Below are 25,589 nucleotides of genomic sequence, written 5' to 3' on the forward strand. Positions count from 1 at the left end.
CAGAGAAATACAGACAACTAAATGATACTATTTCCCTTTACTTAGTAAAGATATGGGTGTGAGAATAATCAGTGTTCCCATATTTACTTGCATGATCTAGATCTGACACCCTGCATAATCTGGGAAAAAAGTCACCGTTACTACTAGAGCTTTATTCTTCTTACACTCTGCCAAAAACCTAAAACATTGCTTCTTAAAATGAAAGTTATACATGCATCTATATGATAATGTCCAACCATCAGATTCTAGTACAAAGTAGCAACTTATTAAGCACTATATCTACTAATGAAAAATGCATCAATGGCTTTCAACCACCACTATTACCTGGGATGCTACCAAACTCACTAAAACACTAAAGATTATTTTATAACATAGCAAGATATATAGAAAATGGAAGGCCATTCAGAGTAAGGTGAAGAGAAGGCCTGCCATCAAATCAGTTATCAGGATGTGAACAAGTGCGAAATGCTGGGAAAGAAACAAAGGAATAATATCTAATTTGAATTAACTGTCCAGTAGGTACAACTTAAATGGCTATTTTTCAAACATTAAAAGTAGTCATATTTTCATGAGCCCTTGGGGAAAAAAATGGAACACCAGACAAAAGGCACAACACTAGGACGTCTATCATAAAATATTGTTCCAGTAATTTTACTAAATGAGCAGAGTTTTCAAGTTTCAGTCAACATTTATAGGTTGCTTGTATGTTTATTTCAAGGAGAAAAAGTTAACAGTCCTTTATTATATAGATTTATGATGTAAAACAGTTTACAGTAAGTATCTGAAAGTAGAAAGACACAAGGTAATTGCCGAGGGCATGCAACATACCTCCTGTAATAAGGTACTGAGATCTAGGTGTGGAATTAAAGATTCTTTAACATGCTTTTCATTCAAGGTGGGAACTATATACCTTCCCCTTGAATCCAAGCAGGTCCTGTGACTCCTCTGACCCACAGAATATGATACAAGTGACACACTAACAGCTTCCCAGGGCAGGATTTCACAAACCAAAAGTTTCTACTTTCTGGCTCTTAGAATGCTTCCTCTTGGGAGTCCAGCTCTGAGAAGCACGAGACACGGAAAAGCCACGTAGTGGTGACCTGGTTGCCAAGCCTTGCTGAAAAGCAGAATAAACTGCCAGCCATCTGAGCGACCTGTCAAGCCTTTAAATGATGTGTTAATTTTTTCAGATCTTAGAGAACACAGACTTGATGGAGAAAAACAAGAAAGAAAGAAAAGGGGGCAAGGAAAGAAGCAAGGAAGGAAAGCAGGGCGGGAGGGAGGGAAAGGAGAAATACAGAGTGAGCAGGAGAAAGGAAACATTTCCTCCAGGATGCTTCAATCCATGTTTCTTCAGTCTTCAAACCTAAATACGCTGTATGTGATCATTTTTACAGGAAAACACAGTTACATGAAACACATGGTATGTTTCTTCAGTAAAAATAAGAATTAAAACCATAAAGGATTCTAATACACATACACACATTTTATTTTGTTTTTAAAGTTCCTAGGAATATTACATTTTATACTTCTCAGCCAAAAATGTATCATCAAGTATAAATCTGAGAATAAATTATGCAGTATAAAAGAATCTGAAATACTACCTTCATAGGAGCAAAAAAGAAAAAAAAATGTCATGTATAAGAAAGTAATTTATAAATCAGAAAATGACAGGAATATTTATATATAGTTGTTGTATGTCTAGAAAGTCCTCTGCGTGTATCCCCCAGCTTTGACTGCTTAAGCATAGGTATAAATACAGACATAAACATAAAAAGAATACTTATATAAAACAGGAATAATATGTCACAGGGCCATATAATACTCAGGGCTTAACTCTAGTGTCAACTCCTTTATTAACCCTCTCTTAAACAATCTAGTTATATATTTAAAAAATAACAATAATCTCTTAAGAAAATAAAAATAATCCTCCAGAATATAAACTTCATGAGAATAGGCATAAATTGCGGAAATATTTGAATTAACTCCCATGGCATGTCACTGCTTACTTATTTCCAGGAGGGGGCGGAAGTACTGATTTAAAATACCATGAGAGGCACCTCCTCTGTTATCTTAGCTCTTTTGAGATTTATCAAAGACATAATTTTTCCTGACTGGAGACTTTTCCCACAGTCTGCTTAATTACAGTTACTCCAAGACAGGGAAAATCTAGGGGGAAATGACAGCTTCCAGGAAGAAATAACTTGTAATTACAAAATAGTTATGTGATTGCAAAGATACATCCATTAAAGACTGAACAGAACTTATATCCTGTTAGGACTATTATTATGTCAAAACATTAATAACTTCTTGTATCATATTTTATCTCTTAATCTTCTTTTCATACAGCATTTAAAAATGTTACGGTCTGAACGTGTCCCCTCAAAATTTCAACGTTCACATGTTGAAATCCTAATGCTGAAGGTGGTGGTATCAGGAGATGGGACCTTTGGGAGGTGCTCAGTCCCCATGAATGGGATTAATATCTTATAAAAAAGACCCCACAGAGCTCCCAACAGGTGGAGATACAGTAACAAGTCTTTGACCCCAAAGAAGGTCCTCACCGACCATGTTAGCACCTTATCTCAGGTTTCAGCCTCCAGAACCGTGAGAAGTAAATTTCTGTTCTTTATAAGCAGTGCAGTCTCTGGTATTTTGTCATTGTGGCCCAAACGGTCCAAGAAAAAAATCTTAACACATCCTAAATGTGTCTGAGTGTGGTAATGTCAGGACAGCTTGCTTTCCTTTATTCCAATGTATCAGGGAAAAGCAGTAACTTGAAAAACTTACCGCAGCTTTTGACGTAAGTATCCATGACTTCAGCGCTGATCCCATTCGGCCCATTCTCACTTGGTGCGTATTTTCGAAAAAAGTTCTGAAAAGTTACCATTTACATGTTTACAAATTCAATAGAATGCTTCAACAAATGAGCCGTTTTAAAATTGTAAATAATGACCAATAGGTGTCTGGTCTAAAACTTAGTCAATAATTATAAAATGTGGACTTTAGAAAGCTTATCCCTCAGGAACCAGTTTTATTATTATATTTATAGACTGTTAAGACAAACAAAGAATATATAAGGGTGCTACTTCTATACCATAGGAAAAACAAATTTACTGCTATATCTCTATGTTTAATTCATCACTTTGTTTCATCTTTCTCTTAAAAGTAAACATGGGTTATTTTTTTTGTATCATACATTCTCCTAAAAGCATGACTTTTTAAAATTACTTTTTAAGGTAGAGCTACTGAAACATTATCACCATTAACAAATAATAAAATTACACACAATTTTTAAAAATAATTAGACTACATTACTGAGAATTTTCAGATTTAGAGGAAATTGATGGAAAGATAAATATAAGAGATGCAGACTGAACCAAAGAATTATAGGGGCACAATCAATGTACAACAGTATCCACGGAGTCTGGCAACACTGGGGAAAATAGTGTATTTATTTCTTTATCCAGGTTACCAATTGGACCTAGTCCCTTACATCTGCATGTTAAAGAAAAATAAACAGAGTATATTACTTGAAAATACAACCAACATATCATTAAAAAAAAAGTTTATCCTATGCTTTCAGCTTTTTTGAACACTAAGTTTGACAAAGGATATATATGTAGAATATATAAAGAACTCCTATAAATCAATAAAAGAAAGACAAACAACCCAACAGGAAAATGGGGAAAAGATGTGAACAAGCACTTCACAGAAGAAATAAATGGCCTATACAGATATTTTTAAATGCTCAACCTTGTGGGTAATGATGGAAATGCAAACTAAATCACAGTCAATACCAAAATCTGGCAAAGACGTGTGGCAGTGAGAAACAGCTGTTTCCAAAAGCCATTTCAGAAAACAATTTTTAATTATCTACTGATGTTGAAGATGAGTTAACCTATGACTCAGAAAAACTACACGTGTCACACGTGGAATCAAGAATCGATACATAAACTGTCAGTCTTTATTTTATAAAATCATAATTGCAAGGAGCAACACGGTAATCGACGGCTTTATTAAACAACTACTTCAGTATGTTTAAGCTCTGCGTGCATCTTCAGAACAACCCTGGAGCTAGGCACGATTAGTTATTACCCGAATTTTACAGGTACAGAAACCAGGCCCTGAAGGGTCTGTCAAGGGGTCCCCTACTCCTCTGATGGGCTGATTTGTCAGACGGAGTCAAAGACTCAACTTACAGCACAAGTCAGGTGCATTATAGCAACAGTACAGACAACAGGACCAGCATGGGACAAACACACAGGCAAACGCCTATGAAATCCATGCACAGTCCTTGCTCCCTTCTGTGAGGGGACCCACTAAGCATCCTTTCTACCGTTCCCCAATAGGGACAAAAAAGAAGGGGCAGCATATGGGTGCAGTGCTACTGTTCAGGAAAGCCCCTGAGAGACTCAACACCAAGGTTTTTTAGCAGGGGCTGGTGACACAGGCACCCTCAATGGTCTACATAGTCCAGAATTACCTAGACACTCTAAACTGAGAACGACAAAACCACACTGTGGTAAATATCCTCTATCAAGCCCTTCTCTGTATTGTTCATTTCAGGCACATCAATTTTTCTGTGTGAATTAGGTACCTTTTTCTTAGGGAAGAAGAAAAACTGCACTTAAAGGATAACAAAAAGAAACTACTAAGATGCAGTAAGAACGGACTCACGTATTTAATATGTAAAAAAATTCCAAAGATATAAATGGCTTAGTCCCAGAAACTATTTGCCTTTCCTCATATTAAAGGGGAGCAGTGAGGTTGGGAGGGGAGGATAAGGGTCTTAAAAAAAAAAATAATTGTGCAAAACACGTGTGAGCAAGAATATCACTGTCGCGCTGTTCTGAGTAACAGAAACTGGAAATAAACTGTTCACTGATGGCTAAATAAATTGTAATATTTCCGTATTTTCGAATATAATATTGCCATAAGCTTACAAACAAATTTAAAAACGTGTTCACCAATTAACTCCTGATCTCCTATCACATGCCAGGCATGGTTTAAGGAATTGAACACTTACCTGTACTAACATGGAAGTGTTTCCAACTATTAGCATTGTTTATTTCTCAGGGAAGGAAAATGACAACGAGGGAAGAACGGTGATTAAAAAGAGACTTCCGTTTTTAACTTCATATACTTTTTATAAAGATTAAACTTTCTATAACGAGAATGTATTCATGAAATTTATAAATCTTTAAAGTAGATACTGTACCTGAATGCTTCCTTCTGTATCGAGAACTTCAGCCACAGGAACTGACTGGATGAACTGCATGAAGCCTACGCAGAAGTAAATGCATTGCATTAAGCAGAGCGATTGCTTACGCGACAGAAATAAAGATTCTGCTAAGAAGCATCGTCATTTGCAAATGTACACATTACAAACCTGACCAGGTTAAAGAGGGCTATTAGCAGAACATTAAGTACACACTAGCATTTATGTCATGGGGACGATAAGGGAACATCTTCAAGAAAACTTAAGCTGACAATCTGTATGCTTCTCTAAGCCAATTTCTATTTTTGTACACAAGGAACACAAAGTAATAGGTTAGCCTTCTTAAACTAGGCATAAAAATTTTTCTTCTTTCGTATCTTTATAATATACGTCAATTAATACTATTCTGAATTTAAAATCACTTTAGGAGATCTGGAGTTGTGGAGTATCAATCATCTAACCCTAAAACCATCCTGCATTCATCGGCGTTTTGGTGTGTAATCCTGCATCTTTGGCCATTCCCTGGAAATGATATGGGAATGAAGTATAAATCCCTTAAACTACCAAAAAGAAGGGCAAGAGGACAGTCTATAGGAGACAAGAGAAAAAGGAAGTCTGGTAGTCGGGGGACAGCAAAAGAAGTATTAAAACTGTAAACCTGTGAAAAGTCAAAGTTGAATAAGAGAAACTATTCTAGGATCGTAACCACCATGAGCTGGTTTCGGTGAGGCTTATATTATAATGACTTGCATGCAAATTAGGAAATTGTGTATTTCTTTGGAGTAAGAAATGTCTCATTTATTTCTACATCACAAGTACCAAATAGTCAGCATTGATGTGCTTAACAGATACTTACAGGTTTTCTACTAGGTAGCAAGAACTTTGCCAGGTAAGTAGACATAGAGCCCTGACCCTGCCTGCAGAGATCTCACAAGCTTGCATGTTTCACTGGGATAAAAACTATGAATAAAGGGTACCATGAAAAGCAACAGGACAGGGAGACCTAAGTTACAAAAGGGATCGGAGGAGTCTGACATTTGAACCATGTTTTGAAGGATAATAAAGGTTAATAAGTAAAGCTTTTAGAGGAAAGGATGTTAGAGTAACACCCATAAGGCTGAAAGGAGAAAGATACATTGGAGGAAATGGAGAGTGGAGCCTGAGAAGCAAGGGGGACAGAGGGAGAGGAGGGGTGACAGAGACAGGTGCAGGAGAGGGCACACCGTGCAAGAACCTGCCAGCTGGGAAAAGGCTTTGTCTTTGTCCCAAGAGCAATTGAAAGCCAGCAAATCAATTTATTCAGGACAGTAAAAGAGCATATTTACACTTTTAACAAGATCATTCTGAGAGGTCAATGAGAAGAGGGATTAAACCATCAAAAAGATTGGGGTGGGGTGCATACAGCTCAGTGGCAGAGCGCATGCTTAGCATGCACGAGGTCTCTAGGACTTCAAGTAAAAAAAGGAAAAAAAAAAGATGTGGGAGTGGCCAGGGGAAGGACAGAAAGCCTAAAATAGGTATCTGTTTCTCCAAGGGACCTAAGGGTAAGAGCTTCTAAGAGTAACAAGACTAAAAAAATGCACAACAGGCCTCAGGCAAGCATTCCTAGGGAACATTTCACCAAACTTTCAGAGGTTATTCAGTCTCAGAAGGACTTAGATGCTCTAAATATATACTAAAAAAAAAAAAAAAAATCTGATCATCTGCTGAGTGGCGTGTATAGCACAAAGTCTCTCTGGGTCTCACTAACTCTCAAGAGATGATTCCAGACACAGGTCACCAAGAAAGGAAAGTATCATGGATTATAACTAGTTTTGAATGCAAAGAAATATACCAGAAAGCTGTTAAGTTTTCTTCCAAATATGCTGTGTAATAATTTCAAGAGGTAAAAGGAATGCAGGAAGGAGGGAGGGGGCGGATGGGAGGCCCAACTGAGATTCAGAGCTACAGATGAGTTCAGTCTCTAACATTCTTCTTAATTTTCAATTACAAAAGGAAAAGCATACTCCTTTTGAAATAATAATCCTGGTAGAAAATAAACTTACCATGTTTTGTGCTAGTGGCTAATACTTTGTAGGGTGTCAACTTCAAATCCAGATTTTCTTTCCGTAGCAGCTTAAGAGCAAAAGATATATTAACCAAATGTAAAGACTGTTATGAAATAATTTTGTAGGCAAGTATTATAGCATTTAATCTAATAGAGATTTAGACGGTAAACCTAAGTTCAGGTTTAATTAAATTAGTTAATTTAACTTTTTGTGGGCAAGTATTATAAAAGTTAATACAACAGAGATTTAGAAGGTAAACCCAAATTAAGGTCTAATTAAATTCGTTAATTGTGACCATCAAAATAAATGTATTAAGCACTTTACATGGTGATACGTCAAATTTTAAAAATCTTTTTCTAAATCACTCTCAGTTTTCAGTGCACAGAAGGGTTTCTCCTAAGGACTTATGCAGTTCTTTCCGTTCATAAAGTGTTCAGAACTCAGAAAAAGGAAATGAGGACAAATGTTCCTTTAAAAGCCAGGGACAGAAATGGGATTTAAAAAAAAAAGACGAAGATTTATTTGAGTAAGAGGAAGAAAATTACTAAATCCAACACAGAGAGAACATAACTGGGAAAAAAGTTTTTATAGCAAGGAACACATGCAGTTTCATTTTATACTCATCATGAGAGCCATCCTGCAGTGGACAAAACAACCAAATTTGCTGAAGGTAAGTGGAGATTGTTCCGCTTTCTAAGACTGTACCTGAATGTTACAGATGATTCTGGGTTCATGCACAGCACAACCGCTAAAGCACAGATTTCTAAAATGAAAAAAATGTTTTTTACCCACAAAAGGTTATGTTCACCTTGTCCATGAGGGAAATGATCTGGAGGATAAGCTGATCTTGGCGTAAATCATCTCCGTGCTTAAATATGACTGGATATTTGCCTCCATCTTCTGTCTTAAAGAATAACTGTGCAGGCATCAAGGCACTCTGGAAGTAAAAATACTGCTTTCAAATTATGTAAGTTGGAAACGTGGGGAAATTTATAATAATCGAAAGAAAATGAGTCTGACAAAGAAGTAATAATGATCTTAATGTATTTGGCCATGAGAAATAAAGAGCAGAAAAGGTGTCAGATAGAGGGACGAACAGACATGTGACAAAGCAAATACAGTAAAATGTTAACGACAGAATCGAAGTGTACGTATACAGTTGTCTGCTGTACAATTCTTCCCACTTTGCTGTGTGTCTGAAAACTTTCCTACAAATGCTGGAGGGAAAAGCACCAAAAATGCTTCAAAGAATATATGGTTAGAACTTAGAATCTCCAGGGGATTGAAACTCCAAACTTTAAACTATCTTAAATTGTATCCCTTTATCAACTCAGGCAAAAATATACTTTATCAATTACCTCGCATCCTAGCTCACAAAGCTCAAGAACAGCTGGAAGGGACTTTCCCAAAGATGCCCAACAGGCAAGAGGTTCTAGGCTGTCACTGCTCTTTTCAGATTTGAATCTGATTCTGAATCTGAAATCTAATGCAGACAGAGGACAACCACGGGAAAACTAAGTACTAATCCCAGTGCCTTACGGGTTCACTCCCCGTGGAATCCCGCTCTGTCCTTAAGCTATGGTTTAGAAAATAATATTTAATAATATCAAAAACTGGTCCATAACCTTTGCAGCTCTAAGGAGTTCATGAAAAGACAAGAATTCATGGATTCCCCACAGCTGTGCGCAGACATCTCAGTGTATATACAAGCATGTGAGTAACTTTCTGAAGTGTCCAATCCATCACTTTCACTGCACTGTTAAAGACACTCACGACCCAAAAATGGCTAAGAATTACTCTGCTGGAGTTACACAGTAAATGCCCTAGATCCATGAACCTTAAAGTTCAACTCAGAATTTTCAAGAATGTCCACATACTTAATAAGGGCTGGAAGGAAAAATAAAAAATGAGGACTGGCTATTAGAATTAAAAAGATGCCCCATGATATTTTATTAACCATTTACTTTGTGTATGTAAGACACATTATAAAATTATATTAAGGAAAAGAAATGGGTCCGAAATTCACCTAACAATGGTGACAAACATAAATTCTTATATCCCACTCTTTCAACTGCTCTATGTCTTAAGATATTCTTTGCCATCCTCTTTGAAAAAAAATGAAATTACTTTTTCGACCCACTGTCCCGGATTAGTCCTTTGGGAACGCGAATACTAGAAGCAGATCTTACTTAGGAGTTTGAGTCCAAAGAACACCAGCTGTTACGTAAATCCTGTCCTGTGTGTAGCTCTTTTCATTTCAGCCTCCAGTAGATTGAAAGCACAAACTAAGAAATAGTTGCATTTTATTTTCTGTACCAACATTTTCCAAGTTGCAGGTTATAATTCATTATGGGTTTTAAAACCGATCAAATAAGTTGCAACCAACGGTTAAAAATTACCCTGATGGAAGAGTTTCTAAAAGAACAGAAATTATCAAGAGTCCATAACATGCAGTAAATGAGGTTAAGTATCACTTTATGAAACTTGTGTTTCAGTTGTGTGAGCTGGGCTGCCATGGGTTGCCTTTAAACACATCCTTTAAAAAAAATCTGAACTATTTCTTACTGTAATCACATCCCTTTTTATATACCTAAGTTTCTTGCCTGATACAAAGTAATATCCCAAAGCAACTTATGCCCTTCTACTCCTAGAATTAGAAAACCTAAACCATCATGTCTCACACAGAGCTTCCAATACGACGCCCAGCAGATAAGGATGCTTCACAAGTACTGATGTTCAGTCCTCTGGCCTGATTACAGAAGGCAGCTGCCTCCAGTTCTTCCTAGCCATCCAAGTGGTGGCCCGCCAAAAGGAAGCCTGGCATTCTGTTAAGGACTAGAGGGAGTGATTACATTGGAAAATATAAGAAAAAATTTAAGTCATAGGGACAGGTATCAGATTGAGAAATTTTAAAGTTAATTGGGACTCATATCTAACCATGTGAACTTATGAACTAAATGTCTAAGTTTGCAAATTAACTTCTTTTTTTTTTAAAAAAAGCTTACATGGAAATAAGCAGGTGTGGTGATTAATAAAAAGTTTGAAGAATTAAAGATAATACAACAACTCAGAGATATAAAAATATTTTATACATTTCATATAAAAATGCCTCTTGGTAATAAAAAGATCGTCAAACACACTGGTAAGTAAAAGGTATCTTTTTTCAAAGGTAGTGTCTGCTCTAGCTTTAAAGAATCAGGTCCAATCGTATACATGAACGATCCATCACAATTACCTTAAAGAGTGTAGCTGTTTCTGGAATTATTCCTCGAATTTTCACCTGCGGTTCTAAAGGCAATGGAATAAGTTCCACGTCCGACAAGTTCATTTTTTCATTGTCTCCAAGCAATGCCTGTAGCCTCTCATTCTAGGAGAACAAGTCAGAAAGTATTAATGAGGTTTCAAATGAAAAAGCAGTTTTTAAAACAGATGGTAAAGGCATAGATAGATTTTTATTAACTTTGAAATACTTGCAAAGCACCAGAAAAGTATATGCAAAAGTAACAATAAAGGAGATTATTATGCATGAGGGACAAGCACTTACAATTCTTCTGGCAACAGTGGGGCATGCTTTCAAAGGAGCAGTCCCTTGACCTGTGAAAAACTATAGACTTTCACAAGGGTAGGGGATGTATTTCTCTTGCTGCAACTGAGAATCAGGAATATACTCAAGCTGGACTAAAAGAGTCAATTTCTGTTTTCAAAGGATCTGTGAAGTCACAAAGCGAAACTATGATTCCATTAGAAGCCTGACCAAATATTAAGCAAGAATTTCATTAGCTGCTCCACGGCAAGAACTGGGTTTAGAAAGTCAGCTCAGTTAACTTGGAGGAACCTGGACCCTAGCTTTACTGTTCATTGGCTGCGTCTGATCAAATTTTCCCTAAAATCCCATCACTTATTTCCTTTGGCTCACATGCACAATGCACCGAGCCGAGAGCTCAGAAACTGAGAAATTCAAGTCATGGTGCAAAACAGCTTTGCTACTTAGCAGGATCTTCGGTGTTTAGACTAAGCCCACCTATTCACTTTCAAAAGAACTGTTTCCTTTGAAATCTGAGTTGTGCATTCTTTAAACAGGTGAGCTTGTTAAAGGGAGAATATGTGGCCAAATGCCCTGGGCTTCTTCCGATTTCTCAATCAAGTCACGTGTGCTCCCAGATCAGGGACTTCGTGCCCGCTGTCCCTCTGGGTAGAATGGTCTTCTCTTAGATATTCGCATGGATTTTTTTATCCATGTGTCAACCCTCAGTGAGGCCTTCCTGACCACTTCACTGAGAAGTGAAACAGCCCAATACCCGAACCCAGCTCTTCTTCACCCCCTTTCCTGCTTTATGTTCCTCCACAGCACACACCACTACTTGGCAAACTTTCTCATTATTATGTTTGTTACGGTGAACTGGGATCAATGATCTTGCATGTTACTATGTAACTGCTTTGGGGTGTCACGAACCACACCCACACAAAACAGGGAACCAACATTTTAATCTATAACACGTGTTTTTGACTGCCCCACTGACCAGCCATTCCCCTCCTCTCTTCCTCTATTCCCTGAGACACAACAATATCAAAATTAGGCCAGTTTACAACCCTACAACGGCTCCGATGTGATCAAGGAAGAGTCACATGTCTCTCGCTTTGAATCAAAACCTAGAAATAATTAAGCTCAGCGAGGAGGGCACATTGAAAGCCAAGACAGATCAAAAGCTAGTCCTCTTACGCTAAACAGCCAAATTGTGACTACAAAGGAAAAGTTCTTGAAGGAAATAAAGAGTGTCACTCCAGTGAACACACAAACGATAAAAAAGTGGAACAGCCTTATCGCTGACACAGAGCAAGTTTTAGCGGTCTCCATCCAGATCACAACATCAAGCCACTCACAACAGTCCCTTAAGCCAGAGCCCTATCCTGAGCAAGGCCCTGACTCTCTTCGGTTCTATGAAGGCCAAAAGAGGTGAGGAAGCTGCAGAAGAAAAAGTCTGAAACAAGCAGAGGCTGGTTCATGGGGTTTAAGGAAAGTGCATGCAAGGTGAAGCCACAATGGCTGATGGAGAAGTTGCAACGGGTTCTCCAGAAGCTCCAGCTCAGATAACTCATGAAGGTGGCTCCATTAAAATAACAGATTTTCAGTGCAGACAAAACAGCCTTCTACTGGAAGAAGATGCCATCTAGGACTTTCATAGCTGGAGAGGAGAAACCAGCGTCAGGCTTCAAAGCTTCAAAGGACAGGCTGACTCTCTGGTCAGGGGCTAAAGCGGCTAAAGCCATGGGTGACTGGAAGTTGAAGCCAGTGCTCATTTAGCATTCCAAAAATCCTAAGGCCCTAAAGAATTATGCCACACTGACTCTGCCTGTGCTCTACAAATGAATAACAAAGCATGGGTGACAGCACATCTGTTTACAACATGATTTAATGGATATTTTAAGCCCACTGTTGAGACCAACTGCTAAGGAAAAAAGATTCCTTTCAAAATATGACTGCTCATTGACAAGGCACCTGGTCACCCAAGAGCTCTGATGGAGATGTACAGGAGATTAATGTCGTTTGCATGCCTGCCAACACAACATCCATTCTGCATCCCGTGGATCAAGGACTAGGACTTTCAAGTCTTAGTATTTAAGAAATACATGTCCTAAGGCTCTAAGTGCCATTGGCAGTGATTCCTCTGATGGATCTGGGCAAAGTAAATTGACAGCCTTCTGGAAAGGATTTACCATTCCAGATGCCATGAAGAATAACCATGATTCACAGGAAGAGATCGAAGTATCAGCATTCACAGGAGTTTGGAAGAAGCCGATTCCAACTCTCAGGATGACTTTGGGAGGCTCAAGACCTCAGTGGAGGCAGTGACCAGCAAGAGAGCTAGACTTAGAAGTGGAGGCTGAAGATGTGACTTGCTACAAGCTCGTGGTAAAACTAGCAGCTGAGAAGCTGCTTCTTAAGGATGAGGAAACAAAGTGGTTTCCTGAGATGGAATCCACTCCTAGTGAAGATGCTGTGAAGGCTGCTGAGATGATGATAAAGGACTTAGAGATGATGATAAAGGACTTAGAGTTGATAAAACAGTGGCAGGGTTTGAGAGACGTGACTCCAGTTCTGAAAGAAATTCTACTGTGGGTGAAGTGCTATCAACACGCCATGCCTGCTACAGTGAAATCAAATCGTTGGTGAAAGAAAGAAGTCAACTGATGTAGCAAACTTCACCACCGCCTCACTTTAAGAAATCGCCAGAGCCACCCCTTTTCCAGCAACCACCACCCTCATCAGTGAATAGCCATCGACTTCAAGGCAAGACCCTCCACCAGCAAAAAGATTACGATCTGTGAAGGCGCAGATGATGGCTGGCATTTTTCAGCAATAAGGTATTTTTAATTAAGATATGCGCACTGTTATTTTAGACATGATACCATTGTGCACTTAACAGACTACAGAATAGCGTAAACCTAATTTTTGCATGCACAATGAAGCCAAAAATAATTGTGTGACTGTCTTCGTGGTGGGGATAGTCGCTTTACTGCAGTGGTCTGGAACCAAACCCACAGTATCTCCAAGGTACGCCTGTAATTATATGATAAGAATTTCACAAAATATATCAACCAAGGAGACAGTGCCAAAACTCAGGGTTTTATGATACCAAGATATTATTATATTTGTTGTAAACAGAAAGCCAAGCCCAAAGGCTTACCTTTTTCTTACGATTTCCACTTTCTCGCTGCACAGCCTTCATCAGGTGCACCAGCCGATCCACAAACGTTTGCTGGGCGGCCAGCAAAGAACGCATAACTCTGACAGATTTATCACCCTGGAGGGATTCAAGGGAAAGGAACGTTAATTCTATGTAGCATCATACCAGGGTTTCCTCTATAGTGCGGGTGATCTTTATTCTTCTAACAGGTACAAACTTCAATCCAAAGTAAAATCGAAAAAGAAATTACCTTGATTCAGAGATGATGAGAAACCTGCTATCTTAAACACCACTAACCCTTTCCCAGTTGAAAGTTACCTGAGTCTTCAGCGAATACTATACTAGTCTATCAAAAATTGCATTTTTTCCCACATGCAACCAATGTGACAAGACAGAATTCATTCACCCAAAATGTATTCATTTATTGATTCAATAAATATCTGGAAGCCTATGATTTCTTCAGACGTGTGCTGGGCATAAGGCAGAAACAATATTCCCTTCAAGAGAACTAAATATATACTTGAAAAATAAGTTCTCAAATAGCAATGTAATATGCTTGCTTAGTAAAACCGAACTGAGAAATGAAATGCTATGAAATCTTATGTGATCATTTGCAGTTCATAAAATATTATAAAATACATTTTCTCACTTATGCTCCTCAACCATGTTGATAAAGGCAGCTTGGCAAATATCATCATCCTCACTTCGAAGATGGAAAAGTTTGATGTAGACAATCTCTAAGCTTTAAGAACTAAAGTTTAGTCTCAAACAGTTCAATAATTCATGATTTAAATTTTTAAGAAAATTTAAATGAAACATGAAACAGCAAATAAAGATTCTATGAAGCAAAGCATTTCTGTAGCAGATCGCAGATTAGTGTTGTGACAGTTTTCCTTCCATTGCCCGTGCGCCCTCTACTGGCTGAACTGTGACACTGCCTTAAGGATCACAAGCACACCAAGGGAGGAAATAGTTTGTATACCTTTAGAAATTGGAAAAGCAAAAATACAAACTATATAGAAAATCCCTGCAATATGACCATCGCCAAACCTCTATGAATGCACCTGGTCTTAATAAAATTAGAAAACAGCAAAATAAAAAATCAAAGCTTTGGGGGTTTTTTGTTCCAGGTACAGGCTTATTTTTATTAAATCAGGGGTCAACAAACTTTCTGTAAAGAGGCAAAGAACAAACACTCTGGGTCTTGTTGACCATACAGTTTCCATTCCAGGTATTCAATTACTACTGTAGTCCAAAAGTGGCCATAAGCAATCTGAAAACTAATGAGCGTGACTATGTTCCAATAAAATTTCTCTTATAAATACTGAAATGTAAATGTCACATACTTTTCATGTATCACAGAGTATTGTTTTGATTTTTTTCAACCACCTAAAAATATAGAAAACAATCAATCCTTGGCTCCCAGGGCATGCCAAAAGAAGCAACAGGCCGGATGTGGTCCACGCACTGCCTGCCAACCCCTACACTGAATGGTTACCTTCAGCAGTGCCTGGCTGAATCGTCTCATTACATTCAAGTACATCTCATGGGTCTTCGGATCTCTCTGCTGAGTATCTTGGTCTTCACATTCCACTATGACATACCTTAAAAACATGTTAGGTCATTCATACAGATGGGAAATGAAACTCAGGTTTATTCTGTAAATATTTATGCCTTTCCATTAAAGTAGATTAATTCACATTTGCAAAAATAACTAAGGGAAGTAACAAAACATTTCATTACCACTCTTTTAAAAGTCAAAAATTAAGGAACAACATACGTAACTGTCTAAAAGGAAAATTAATAACAGTAATGCCTTAATTTGTACAATACTTAAGATTTTCCAAAGGTTTTGGCATCAAAACGAGCATTTTCTCCTAATGCTTTATGACGCAGATAGAGCATTTACACCTTCAAAAATCAACTAAGCTCACAAATCTACTCATGAACAATAATACTTTCAAAATCTATGTAATACTTTTTGTACTACATAAGGCACTCTTATTCTGAGTTACTCTGAAACTTTTCTCAACACACATCTGAGAGGTAAATGAAAACCTTAATTTAATTTTTCCTTTCCTATCCAACTCCCCCATGTCTTAAAATTCCATATATAATCTTCAATCTTTCCATCATAAAATTGTGGTTTTAGAGAGTTAAAAAATTATAAATACATTCTTAAACACGAACTGTTCATACAACTCATATAATCATATAAATAATGATCTGGATTAGATCTTACAGGTTGTCTATTCCAGTGTTTCTACCTGTTCTGAATGGAACAAGCCAGACTAAGAAACACATTTTATGTCACAGCCACATGTGTGAACACAGATGCATAAAACTGGAAAAAAAGGTTCCATAAAGCAATACTCTATAAGCAATATGTCAATATTCGTTACTCTGTTCTATTTCATTTTTCTTTAAATAACAAATGCTAGATTGCGAGCCTTTAAATTGATTTCAATGGATTATGATGTATAGTTTGAAACCTGCTTGTTTCATCGATAGCAAGACTTAGAAGGGCTGTGTTTTGCCCATGGTGGCACAATTAGTTAACTGAAGAGCTGAAATCGGAACCCTGGCCTTTGGGCTCCTAGGCCACAATTCTTTCTATTTACTAAGTTTGCTCTCACACTGTTTTATCTTTAAAAACCACATGAAACTTTTCAACCTCTTTAACTGATGGTGTTTCAGAAATCTCAAGTCACAGCTACTAATTATTTTTCTTTCGACTATTTTCGGGAAAGAGAATATTTAGGTAAACATCATGAGAGCACAGAGCTTATCTGTCTTGTCTTGTCTTGTTTGCACTGTACCCTCAGCACTTCCATGCCTGACTCATAAAACTCAATATATTACTGTTGAATGAATGAGCGACTCCCGTCTCATAGATTTAATAACTTATCATCTCAATGTGGACAATTCTCAAGTATGAATATATACACCTATATCCCTCTGTTCACATCTAGGGTCTAATTTTGTGTTTCATTATGTGGCCTGCTTTTACATTCATCTACTCTTAATTTTCAAGCAGCAGATCCCCTTTTCAAGACACTGCTTGTCATTTTTAACTGAACATGTGTAAAATTAAACTTATCACACTAAATGAGCTATTTTTCTCAATTAAGGGTACTTTTAATATTCCATAGATTGGCACTGGAAATTCTCATGTAGCAAGGTTTGCAAACTCCAGTTTTCTCAAAAGATAGGCAGGAAACATAAATGACTGAATCACTGGAATATAAGAAAAAGGCACTGAGGTTGTAACCCAACCAGAGTGCACAGGTGCTATCTAAAACTATCACTGGTAGAAAGAGAAAGAAAAATATGATGTCATTCATATGTGGAATCTAAAAAAAAAAAAAAAAAAGATGACAAATGAACTTAAATATAAAACAGAAACAGAGATACAGACTCACAGACATAGAATACTGACTTGTGGTTGCCGGGGGGGGGGGCAGTGGGTGGAAGGGACAGACTGGGAGTTTGACATCTGTAGATACTGACAGGTATATATAGAATGGATTAACAAGTTTGTGCTGCACAGCATAGAGAAATATATTCAAGATCTTGCAATAGTTCACGGTGAAAAAGAATATGAAAATGAATATATATATATACTCATGTATGACTGAAGAATTGTGCTGCACACCAGAAATTGACACAACATTGTCAACTGACTATAACTCGATTAAAAAAATAAAAAATTATAAAAAATAATAAAACTATCACCGGCACTTTGTGTTTAATTTGCAGTCTGTGCATCTCCAGCCAAACCTAGCTCACCGTCCCCCTCTTCAAATACCTAGACTTAATTACTCACCGGGCCCTACTGATTTTTTTCCTGCGAAATGCCTCTTACGGTCATCCTGTACTACCAGCCAGCTCCATCTGGAGTCAACCAGCAGATTCTTCTTACCTGGCCTCTCCAACTCTAAAAACAAACCCCCTTTGATCGATACAATTATCCTACTGGATGGCTCTGTTCTAGATGAATAAGCCGAGAACAGCTCAGATAAACTCATATTTTTCCTACTCACAATACTCCAGGATGTTTGGTCATTTCACGACATCACCTAAGACTGTGATTCTAAACTATAAAACTGTCAGTACCGTTCAAATCCAATCTACACTCTTCTAACCCTATGAAGCCCCTGACGGTCTCCATCACCTCGGTATATTCATTGTCTTTTTCCGTGTTTATACAGCAAACGCATTTCTAAAGGAGCAACGCAGAAGCCCACAACATACAGGTGCCACTGTTTTGTGCAGCTCTCCTTGAGCACCAAGCAAACACAGCGGCTGCTGCTACGTCATAAAGGTCACATATCAACCACCTCTCAAAGGCACCTCTGATGCAAAGGCAAAGTCCATCTAAACGAAAAATGACACCATCACCTCCAAAATGAAGGACAAATTTAGATCAAACCTAGAAGACCTAGACTGGAGTCACTGCTGAACTCTCCGCTCATAGTACCAAGCAGATTCTACAAAGCACTCCAAGGTATTTCCTTGAAATCTGTCACCTTCAAGGAGAAATGCAGCCAAAATGGCCCACTGTATGATGACATCAGGGGTCTACCTGTTTCCTGGCCGTTTCATTTTTGTGGGGTAAATAACCTTTATCACCTTGAAAGGTCTTAAAAGTTATAGAAAAACAGGTCACAGCATCCAAAGTTTACTTTCAATTTCAACATACTGGAGCAGCTGTAAAAATAAAACACCGGAACGATTCATAGATCCTGATGCCCAACACTTTACAGACTGGAGACTGTAACTCCCCTCTGCAGTTTAAAAGGTTGCACTATTCATTTTAAATGATTGTCTGTACTGCCATAGGCCCCTAAGGATGCAACTAAAGCAGGAATGCCGTTTAAATCGATGGAAAGGAAGCAAATGAAAAAGAAAATTCAAACTGTTCAACAGGAAATAGCACAATCAATTAAAATTTATATTTTAATACATTTGTTATAAAAGAGGAAGCTTAGACCGAGAGGCATATAAATTGTTCCATGTGATTAATATTTTTATATTATCCTGTCCACGTTCAAAGGAAGAGAATGATTCTTTCAAGTCAACAACCTGAAATTATTTCCTGTATTTTACCCTACGATCACAAAAGCGGTGTCTACCAAAGGCAGAAGTCCACATTAGTAGCTTTGGTCCCCTGTGGGTATTTCTGAATACGTAATAGGCAGACTGTAAATATGGGGAAGGCAATGACACCTCTGAGAACGAAGAGACACAGCACATGCTATTGCTTCAGTGAGTCACACACAAATCAGATCTGAGTCTGATGGAATGCTTGTAAGACTGGGAGCGAGGCGGGCACTTTGTTTATCACTGATGGAGAAAACAAAAGTCATCTTTCTGAACAGAAACTGTTGCCTTGTTGGAAACTGTTCATCTAATAGTGTTCCTACTGTTCAGCTGCGGTCAGAATGGTTTGAAAACTCTTCCTACCTGAAATAAGCTGTCAAAGAGTCTATCAGGACTAATTTCAAATTTTACAATGACATTCGGTCTACAGTCAAATCCAAAGAATATACAATTTTAAACACCACATAATCAACATATGTACACACAGCTCTTATAACAGTGACTACTCTAGACTATAAATTGTGAGCCAGAGAAAACTTTCCATGAGCACCACAAGGAAAAAATGTATTCATAAAGGAATTCTTGGTAAATGATTCAAAAGTACATAAAACCTTAATTTTGAATACCTAAGAAGCATACAAGTACTTACTCAAACCTCAGCACAATCCCCCACACATTTAAAAAAAATTCCTTTGAATTATTTACCTAGATTTTTGTGAGGAACTATTTTTTCCATAACACTAGCGAGTAGATGGACATACAAGAATTCATGTTGGAATACGGCTAACAGGGAGCAAGAGTTTACATTGAAAGAAAAGAGTAGCTGTTTGGTAAGATGAGAATTTCTAAGTTAACTTTCAAAGTAAAAATGATGACTGGCAACTAACCAAAACATTTTGTGTGTATACCTTCAAGGCCACATTGAAAGTTACTGTGAGGGAATGAGGTCTTATGAATATTACATTAAATTGATAAAGTAAAAGCAAGAGACTATGTTTCTTCTCACTACCAAGGCCACCGGGGGAAGGGAAAAAAAAATCACAGATTTCAAAGGTGGAAAAAAAAAAAAAAAAAAGACTGATTTAGTTAAAACTGCTGATAGAGATTTTTCTTCAATAAAAAAGAGAACCATACACAACATTGTAAAATGACTATAACTCAATAAAAAATGTTAAAAAAAGAGAGAGAGAACCATAAAGGCTGAAACTAAAGAAATTTCTGTTATGTGAGTAATGGGTATCTTTGTTTATTAAAGTAGTGTTTGATTTATTTACCTATGTCTTGGTTACAAGAGCAGTATCCAGAATAACATTATGTCTAGAAAGTGGGGAAATGAAGGCATGGCCTGATTAGGATTATACAGCCTAAACTCAGCCCAAAATAAGATAGTACTTTGTTTAATTTCTTCATGGAATGCAAAGCTCCTCGTTAACCTTCAAAAAAAACCCCACAGTTATCTTTCAGAATAAATATGTATTAATTTGCACTGTTTAAGTTAGACATAGTAAACTGAGTGGTAAGATCAGATCAGAAATCATGTCTACCATTAAAAAATAACAAGTATGTCAGGAAGTTTTAAAAATATTCTCTCAAATGTTCAGAAGAATGTACAGAAAGCTTCAGGTAGACCTTCCCCAGCCGGCCCCGCCCTTTGCGCTGTAAAACTGGGTAAGACTCTCCTGCCTAGTGTTTAATCCTTGTGCTTGCTTTTATTGACCCCAAATATTTCTCATCGTGGCTGAAGGTACTTGCTCTTTACACTCTGGGATTCTATGACAGATAGAGGGAGCCATGCTTCATATTAATTATGTCTCAAGAAGTCAGGGAGCATTTCTATGCCCTTAGTTTCTGTTTCTTTCCTTCAACTCATTCAAGAAACCTGTTCTCGTGTAAAATAAGAGACACACACACTTATTCTACTTAACTTCACAAGGACAAACGAGAAAAGGGTCACGGCAAGTAGGGTGAAACGGCAAAGTGCCGGATAAACAATGTAATCCTAGGTCAGACTGCACCAAGTTCATTTACAACATGCCTTATGAGACGAGGAAACTTTAAATTCTAACTTTCTGTTTTTGCATGATGCCCATGTTTTAGTAAGTAACGTGCATATATACACCCTGGAAGGACAGTGAGGTATGAAACTTCCACTACTTAAGCGGCATGAAAGGCAAACAGAAATCAATCCGAAAAAAACCCACGACCTTAACTGGTTTTATCTGAGATACTGGAAAATTTGTGAAAGGAAGAGAGAATTTCCATGAGCACAGTTGTAAATGAATACAGCTAGATATAAATATTCCATTTAGGCTTTTGATGAGTGTTCATACCTCATTTTAAAGTGTCTTTCTGTTTACAGTATGGGAAAAAAAGGAATCTTCAACAATGATGAGAAAACAAACAAAAAAATGATTTCACATACCAGTATAAATAATTAGCCAGTGTTGAGTTTTTGCAGGCTCTTGATATCAAGAAGGTACAAAGATCTTGCTGAAAGAATTAAAAGAAATATATATATAATATTACCATCTGCTATTAATAAGGGAGGAATAAGAGAGGCTACATTTGCCCGTCAGTTTTCATCTATACATCTATGTCACAGATAAGGTTTTCATCATCTGTCTATCCCCCTATCCCACCATCCAATATTTATTGTAAACCAGGCAAGGATGTGAGAGGCCAGGGATGCCATGGTTCACAGAGTACCTTGTCCTACTGGAAGCCCAACATTTGGTGGAGGAGAGAGACACAGTTGGGGAAATAACTCAGATCATAAGGTCCGAAAAGGAAGGAATGAGGATGTGATATTTAGACAAGGCCAAAATGACAGGATGTACAAAGGCCCTGAATCTGACTGTTTAAGGAATTTTTAAAAGGCCCAATGTAGTGAATTACACTAAACACTAAAGTAAAGGAGGCTGAAAAGGTAGGCAAAGCCCAAATTGTGTAAAATCTTTAAGGTCACAGTCTTGAGTATGGATTTCATCTTCAAAGCAATCGATACTCAACAAAAGATCTTAGGCAGGAGTAAGATGATCTGATTTACATTTTCTGAAAATGACTGAAACTACTCTGAGAACTACAGACCTGAGATCAACTTTTACAGCAGAAAAGTGGAGATGGAAAGAAACAGATTGTTAAAATATTTTGGAAGAACAATTAATACGATTTGCTGCTGATGGAGAGGAAGTAGGAAGGAAAAGAAGAAACTGACAGTATCTTCCACTTGTATGGATTTAGCAAATGGGTTGATTTGTTACATCACAGATGGAAAATTGCAAGTTGAGGGACGGGCTAGAGTGCGGGGAGAGAGAGCTGTATTTTGAAATACTAAGTTTGAAATGCCTGTCAGATATACAACGGAGATCAAGTAGGTATTTGGATACATGAATCTAAAACTCAGATGAGAGAAATGTGCTAGAAATATAAATTTGAGTTTATCAGCACAGCCTAGGGCAAGAGTATAAATTGAAAAGAGAAGAGGACCCGGAGGAGCAGTAAGACGTCAAGCAGCAGAGAAAGTGCTGACAAAGGCAACCAGAAGGAACAGGCAGAGAGGTGAAGAGGAAAACAGGGGATGCGGGGCATCAGCCAAACCATGAAAAGAGCTGGTTTTTCAAGAAGGGAGTCATTTACTTTGTTGAATAACACTGGGAGGAACGGAAACGTCTGTGCAACCATGAATATTAAAGTCATTTACCACTTCAGCGAAGTAAATTTTAATATAATGATGGGACGCAAAGGCCGGAATGACGTGAATTAAAGACTGGAAAGAAAGGGAGTTAGAACAACTCCTTTGAGAAGTTTGATCATGAAGTGAAGTAAAATAAGGTGCTGTTTTGAGGGATGTGGTGTCAAGGGAGAATTTGTTTCGTTTTGTTTTATTTTGCTTTCATTTCTGAATTCTGAAAACGGGAGATGGTAATACATACCTGAATATTTCTACCAGGAAAAGAAGAGTGTATATCTTTTAAGGGAGTTGTATTTCTTCTGTGTAAGAAAACAGAAGTAAAGGACGGGGAAGGATTCACGTCTGTAAATCTAGTGATGGAAAATTGAGACCATTCTTACCTAGTGGCTTCTATTGTTTCCATTAAGTATGAGGCCGAGTTGTAATCTGGAGACTGGGAGGCAGGGCATGGACAGAGTAGATAAGGTGTAAGAGAGTCACAGCTGAGCAGGGAGAACAATCCTTCTAGAGAAATGCAGGTGGCAGACGGCGCCGAGTGCGCACCTAACGTTTGTGATCATGAATGTACAGAGATACCGACATGCTAGGTTATGTCCTTTTCTTCAGCAATATTCAGGCACAGAGAAATCAGGTAATTCATTAGGCTTATCAAGGGTTGATGATTTTGCCAAGGGAACTGAAATGCCTAATAAGAGAATGATTAAAATGATGAGCCATGGATAAAAGCTGTATTTGGAGGAAGGCAAATATTGGAGAAGGCTGATAAAGAAAGGAAAGGGTAGAGATCAATGGATTAGAAGTTTCAACGCAGTCGGAGTACTTAAAAAGCAAGCCATAACAGTAAGAGGTTGTTATCACAAAGCAGACATGTCAGTGTTTTCAGAGGTGGTAAGAATCTCATCTCCAATTTTAGAGCTAAAAGCTTTGCACTGCATTTTAAATGTGCAACTTTTAGAAAACCTAATAATGTAACACCTCAATCAGGAGGCCATAATATAAGGCTGAATCCGTGAGTCTAACAGGCAGAATCCAGGCATGCAGTTTATCTTTGACTACATGAGGACATTTATACTTTATAAAAGTATGTAATAGTGATGGATATATTTAAACAGAGACACATGTTTCATTTTTATTAAGAAATTATTTACCAAGCATAAAAAGGGAAGAAAAAACTGGGCAAAAAGAAAATCCCATACTGCAGGTCAGAGAACAAGAAATGGTGAATAAGGATCCATGTAAGTACCTCTAAATACTCACCAATTACATAATACAATAACAATATTACCTAATTTGAAGGTTAAATAAGATAAACATGCATCATAAATCAGGTTATTTAATAAAGTTGTAGTATTTAGTGTATTCATCGAAATCAATGTTTTCAAGACCAACATAAAATGTTTATCTGGTAGGATCTCTCCTATAGGAAACCTGACAAGCTTGGTACTCACCTCCAGATTTTCACCATCTGAACTTTCTTTTGTTTTAGATGCAGGAGGAGGGGAGGACACGGGAGGAAGAGGGCTGGTTATAATTTGGGAGCTGAAAAAAATAACAGGAGATCTCACTGATGTGTAAAATATTCTTTCTGTAAGAGAAGATGCATATTTTTTAGCAAAGTTCACCTCAACCGTCTTTGTTAAAGCATCACTTCCTGAACTGTGTTTTGTGCAACACTAGAGTTACATTATGCTCTGGAGCAAGAGGTTCCATAGTCAAAGAAAAGAGGTAATAAATAGCCTTGTTGAGATGCAAGTATTAAAGGTTCTGATAAATAGTATAGTTTTTTCTTTTTAAAGCACATTTTACTTTAAGCTAGTATTTCTCAAACATATCTGGCCATAAGACAACCCCAACTCTTTTTTTTTTTACCTTTTTAAAAATCATACAAATTAGCGACCAGCAGACCATAATTTGGGAAATACTGAGTTATAGTTTAGATCCTATTATAAAATCTTAAATAGACCTCTAATAAAACATTCTAGGAGGCATAAGTAAGATGAAGGTAAATAAATATGACTGGAGACTGAAAGTCTCCAGTGTAGTGTGGGAGAAAATGTGAGGGGCCTCCTCGCCTAACAGAAAAAAACGAAGCAGTCTGTGGAAGAAAGAAATGGTTTTTCCTGTTTCTCAGTTCTCCTCCAAATGAAAAACAGAAGATTAAAAAACAGCATTATCATCAAGAAAAATTCAGAAGTGTAACCCTGAACTCACATAATTGAAGTAACTACACTAACTCAGATAATCTGAATTCCAGACCTCATTCTGTCATTACCAAATCTCATGACCTTCACAGAACAATTTTGTATCACCAAGCTTCTGATTTCTCACACAAAGGTTCCTATTTATCTCAAATTTTAAGACTTTATGAACAGCAAAACGGCAAAGTAGAAAGAATAGGAGCTTTGGCGTCAACTCTACCTAATTTGCAAGATAAAAGACTTTGGGCAATTTACTTAACTTTTCCTTAAGTCCTTCACATCTAAACTAGGGAGATGAATGCCTACCTCAGAGGACTGCGTAACAAGTCTAATGTATGTGGAGCATCTATCTCATGGTGTCTGCTACAGAGGTGCGAGTTCTTAATTGTTGACTGTTCATAGCTGACGTTCAATTCAACTAACATGCAGTTTTAAGTACTAAAGAGGTAAAAACCACTAAAGAGGTGAAAAGCAGTCAGTAAAAATACAACTTCACAGTAAATTATTTGAGTTCACTAACATGCCTAGTCCTTCATTTTATTTTTGCGTGAATAATAACAGTATCTAACATTTAGCAAGAACTGTGTGTCAGATACTTTTCTAAACGCTTTAATGTGTATTAACTTATTTAATCTTTCAACA

The 25,589-nt window shown here is 37.5% G+C and overlaps 1 protein-coding gene across 2 annotated transcripts in view; it reads right to left on the minus strand.

Moving 5' to 3' along the window:
* Window positions 1–25,589, minus strand: part of PIK3C3 (phosphatidylinositol 3-kinase catalytic subunit type 3) — a 110,651-nt gene that overhangs the window by 32,548 nt on the left and 52,514 nt on the right. For both annotated transcript variants that reach the window (XM_072948973.1, XM_072948974.1), the window contains exons 12-20: window positions 24,198–24,288; window positions 21,481–21,548; window positions 15,454–15,559; window positions 13,956–14,072; window positions 10,505–10,636; window positions 8,078–8,206; window positions 7,267–7,336; window positions 5,222–5,286; window positions 2,791–2,875 (exon numbers count right to left, since the gene is read on the minus strand). In XM_072948973.1, the coding sequence (XP_072805074.1) occupies window positions 2,791–2,875; window positions 5,222–5,286; window positions 7,267–7,336; window positions 8,078–8,206; window positions 10,505–10,636; window positions 13,956–14,072; window positions 15,454–15,559; window positions 21,481–21,548; window positions 24,198–24,288 (863 nt within the window). The remainder of the gene's footprint in view (window positions 1–2,790; window positions 2,876–5,221; window positions 5,287–7,266; window positions 7,337–8,077; window positions 8,207–10,504; window positions 10,637–13,955; window positions 14,073–15,453; window positions 15,560–21,480; window positions 21,549–24,197; window positions 24,289–25,589) is intronic.

This window comes from Vicugna pacos, chromosome 24 (assembly GCF_048564905.1).
Source record: "Vicugna pacos chromosome 24, VicPac4, whole genome shotgun sequence".
In the NCBI taxonomy this organism is placed as follows: Eukaryota; Metazoa; Chordata; class Mammalia; order Artiodactyla; family Camelidae; genus Vicugna; species Vicugna pacos.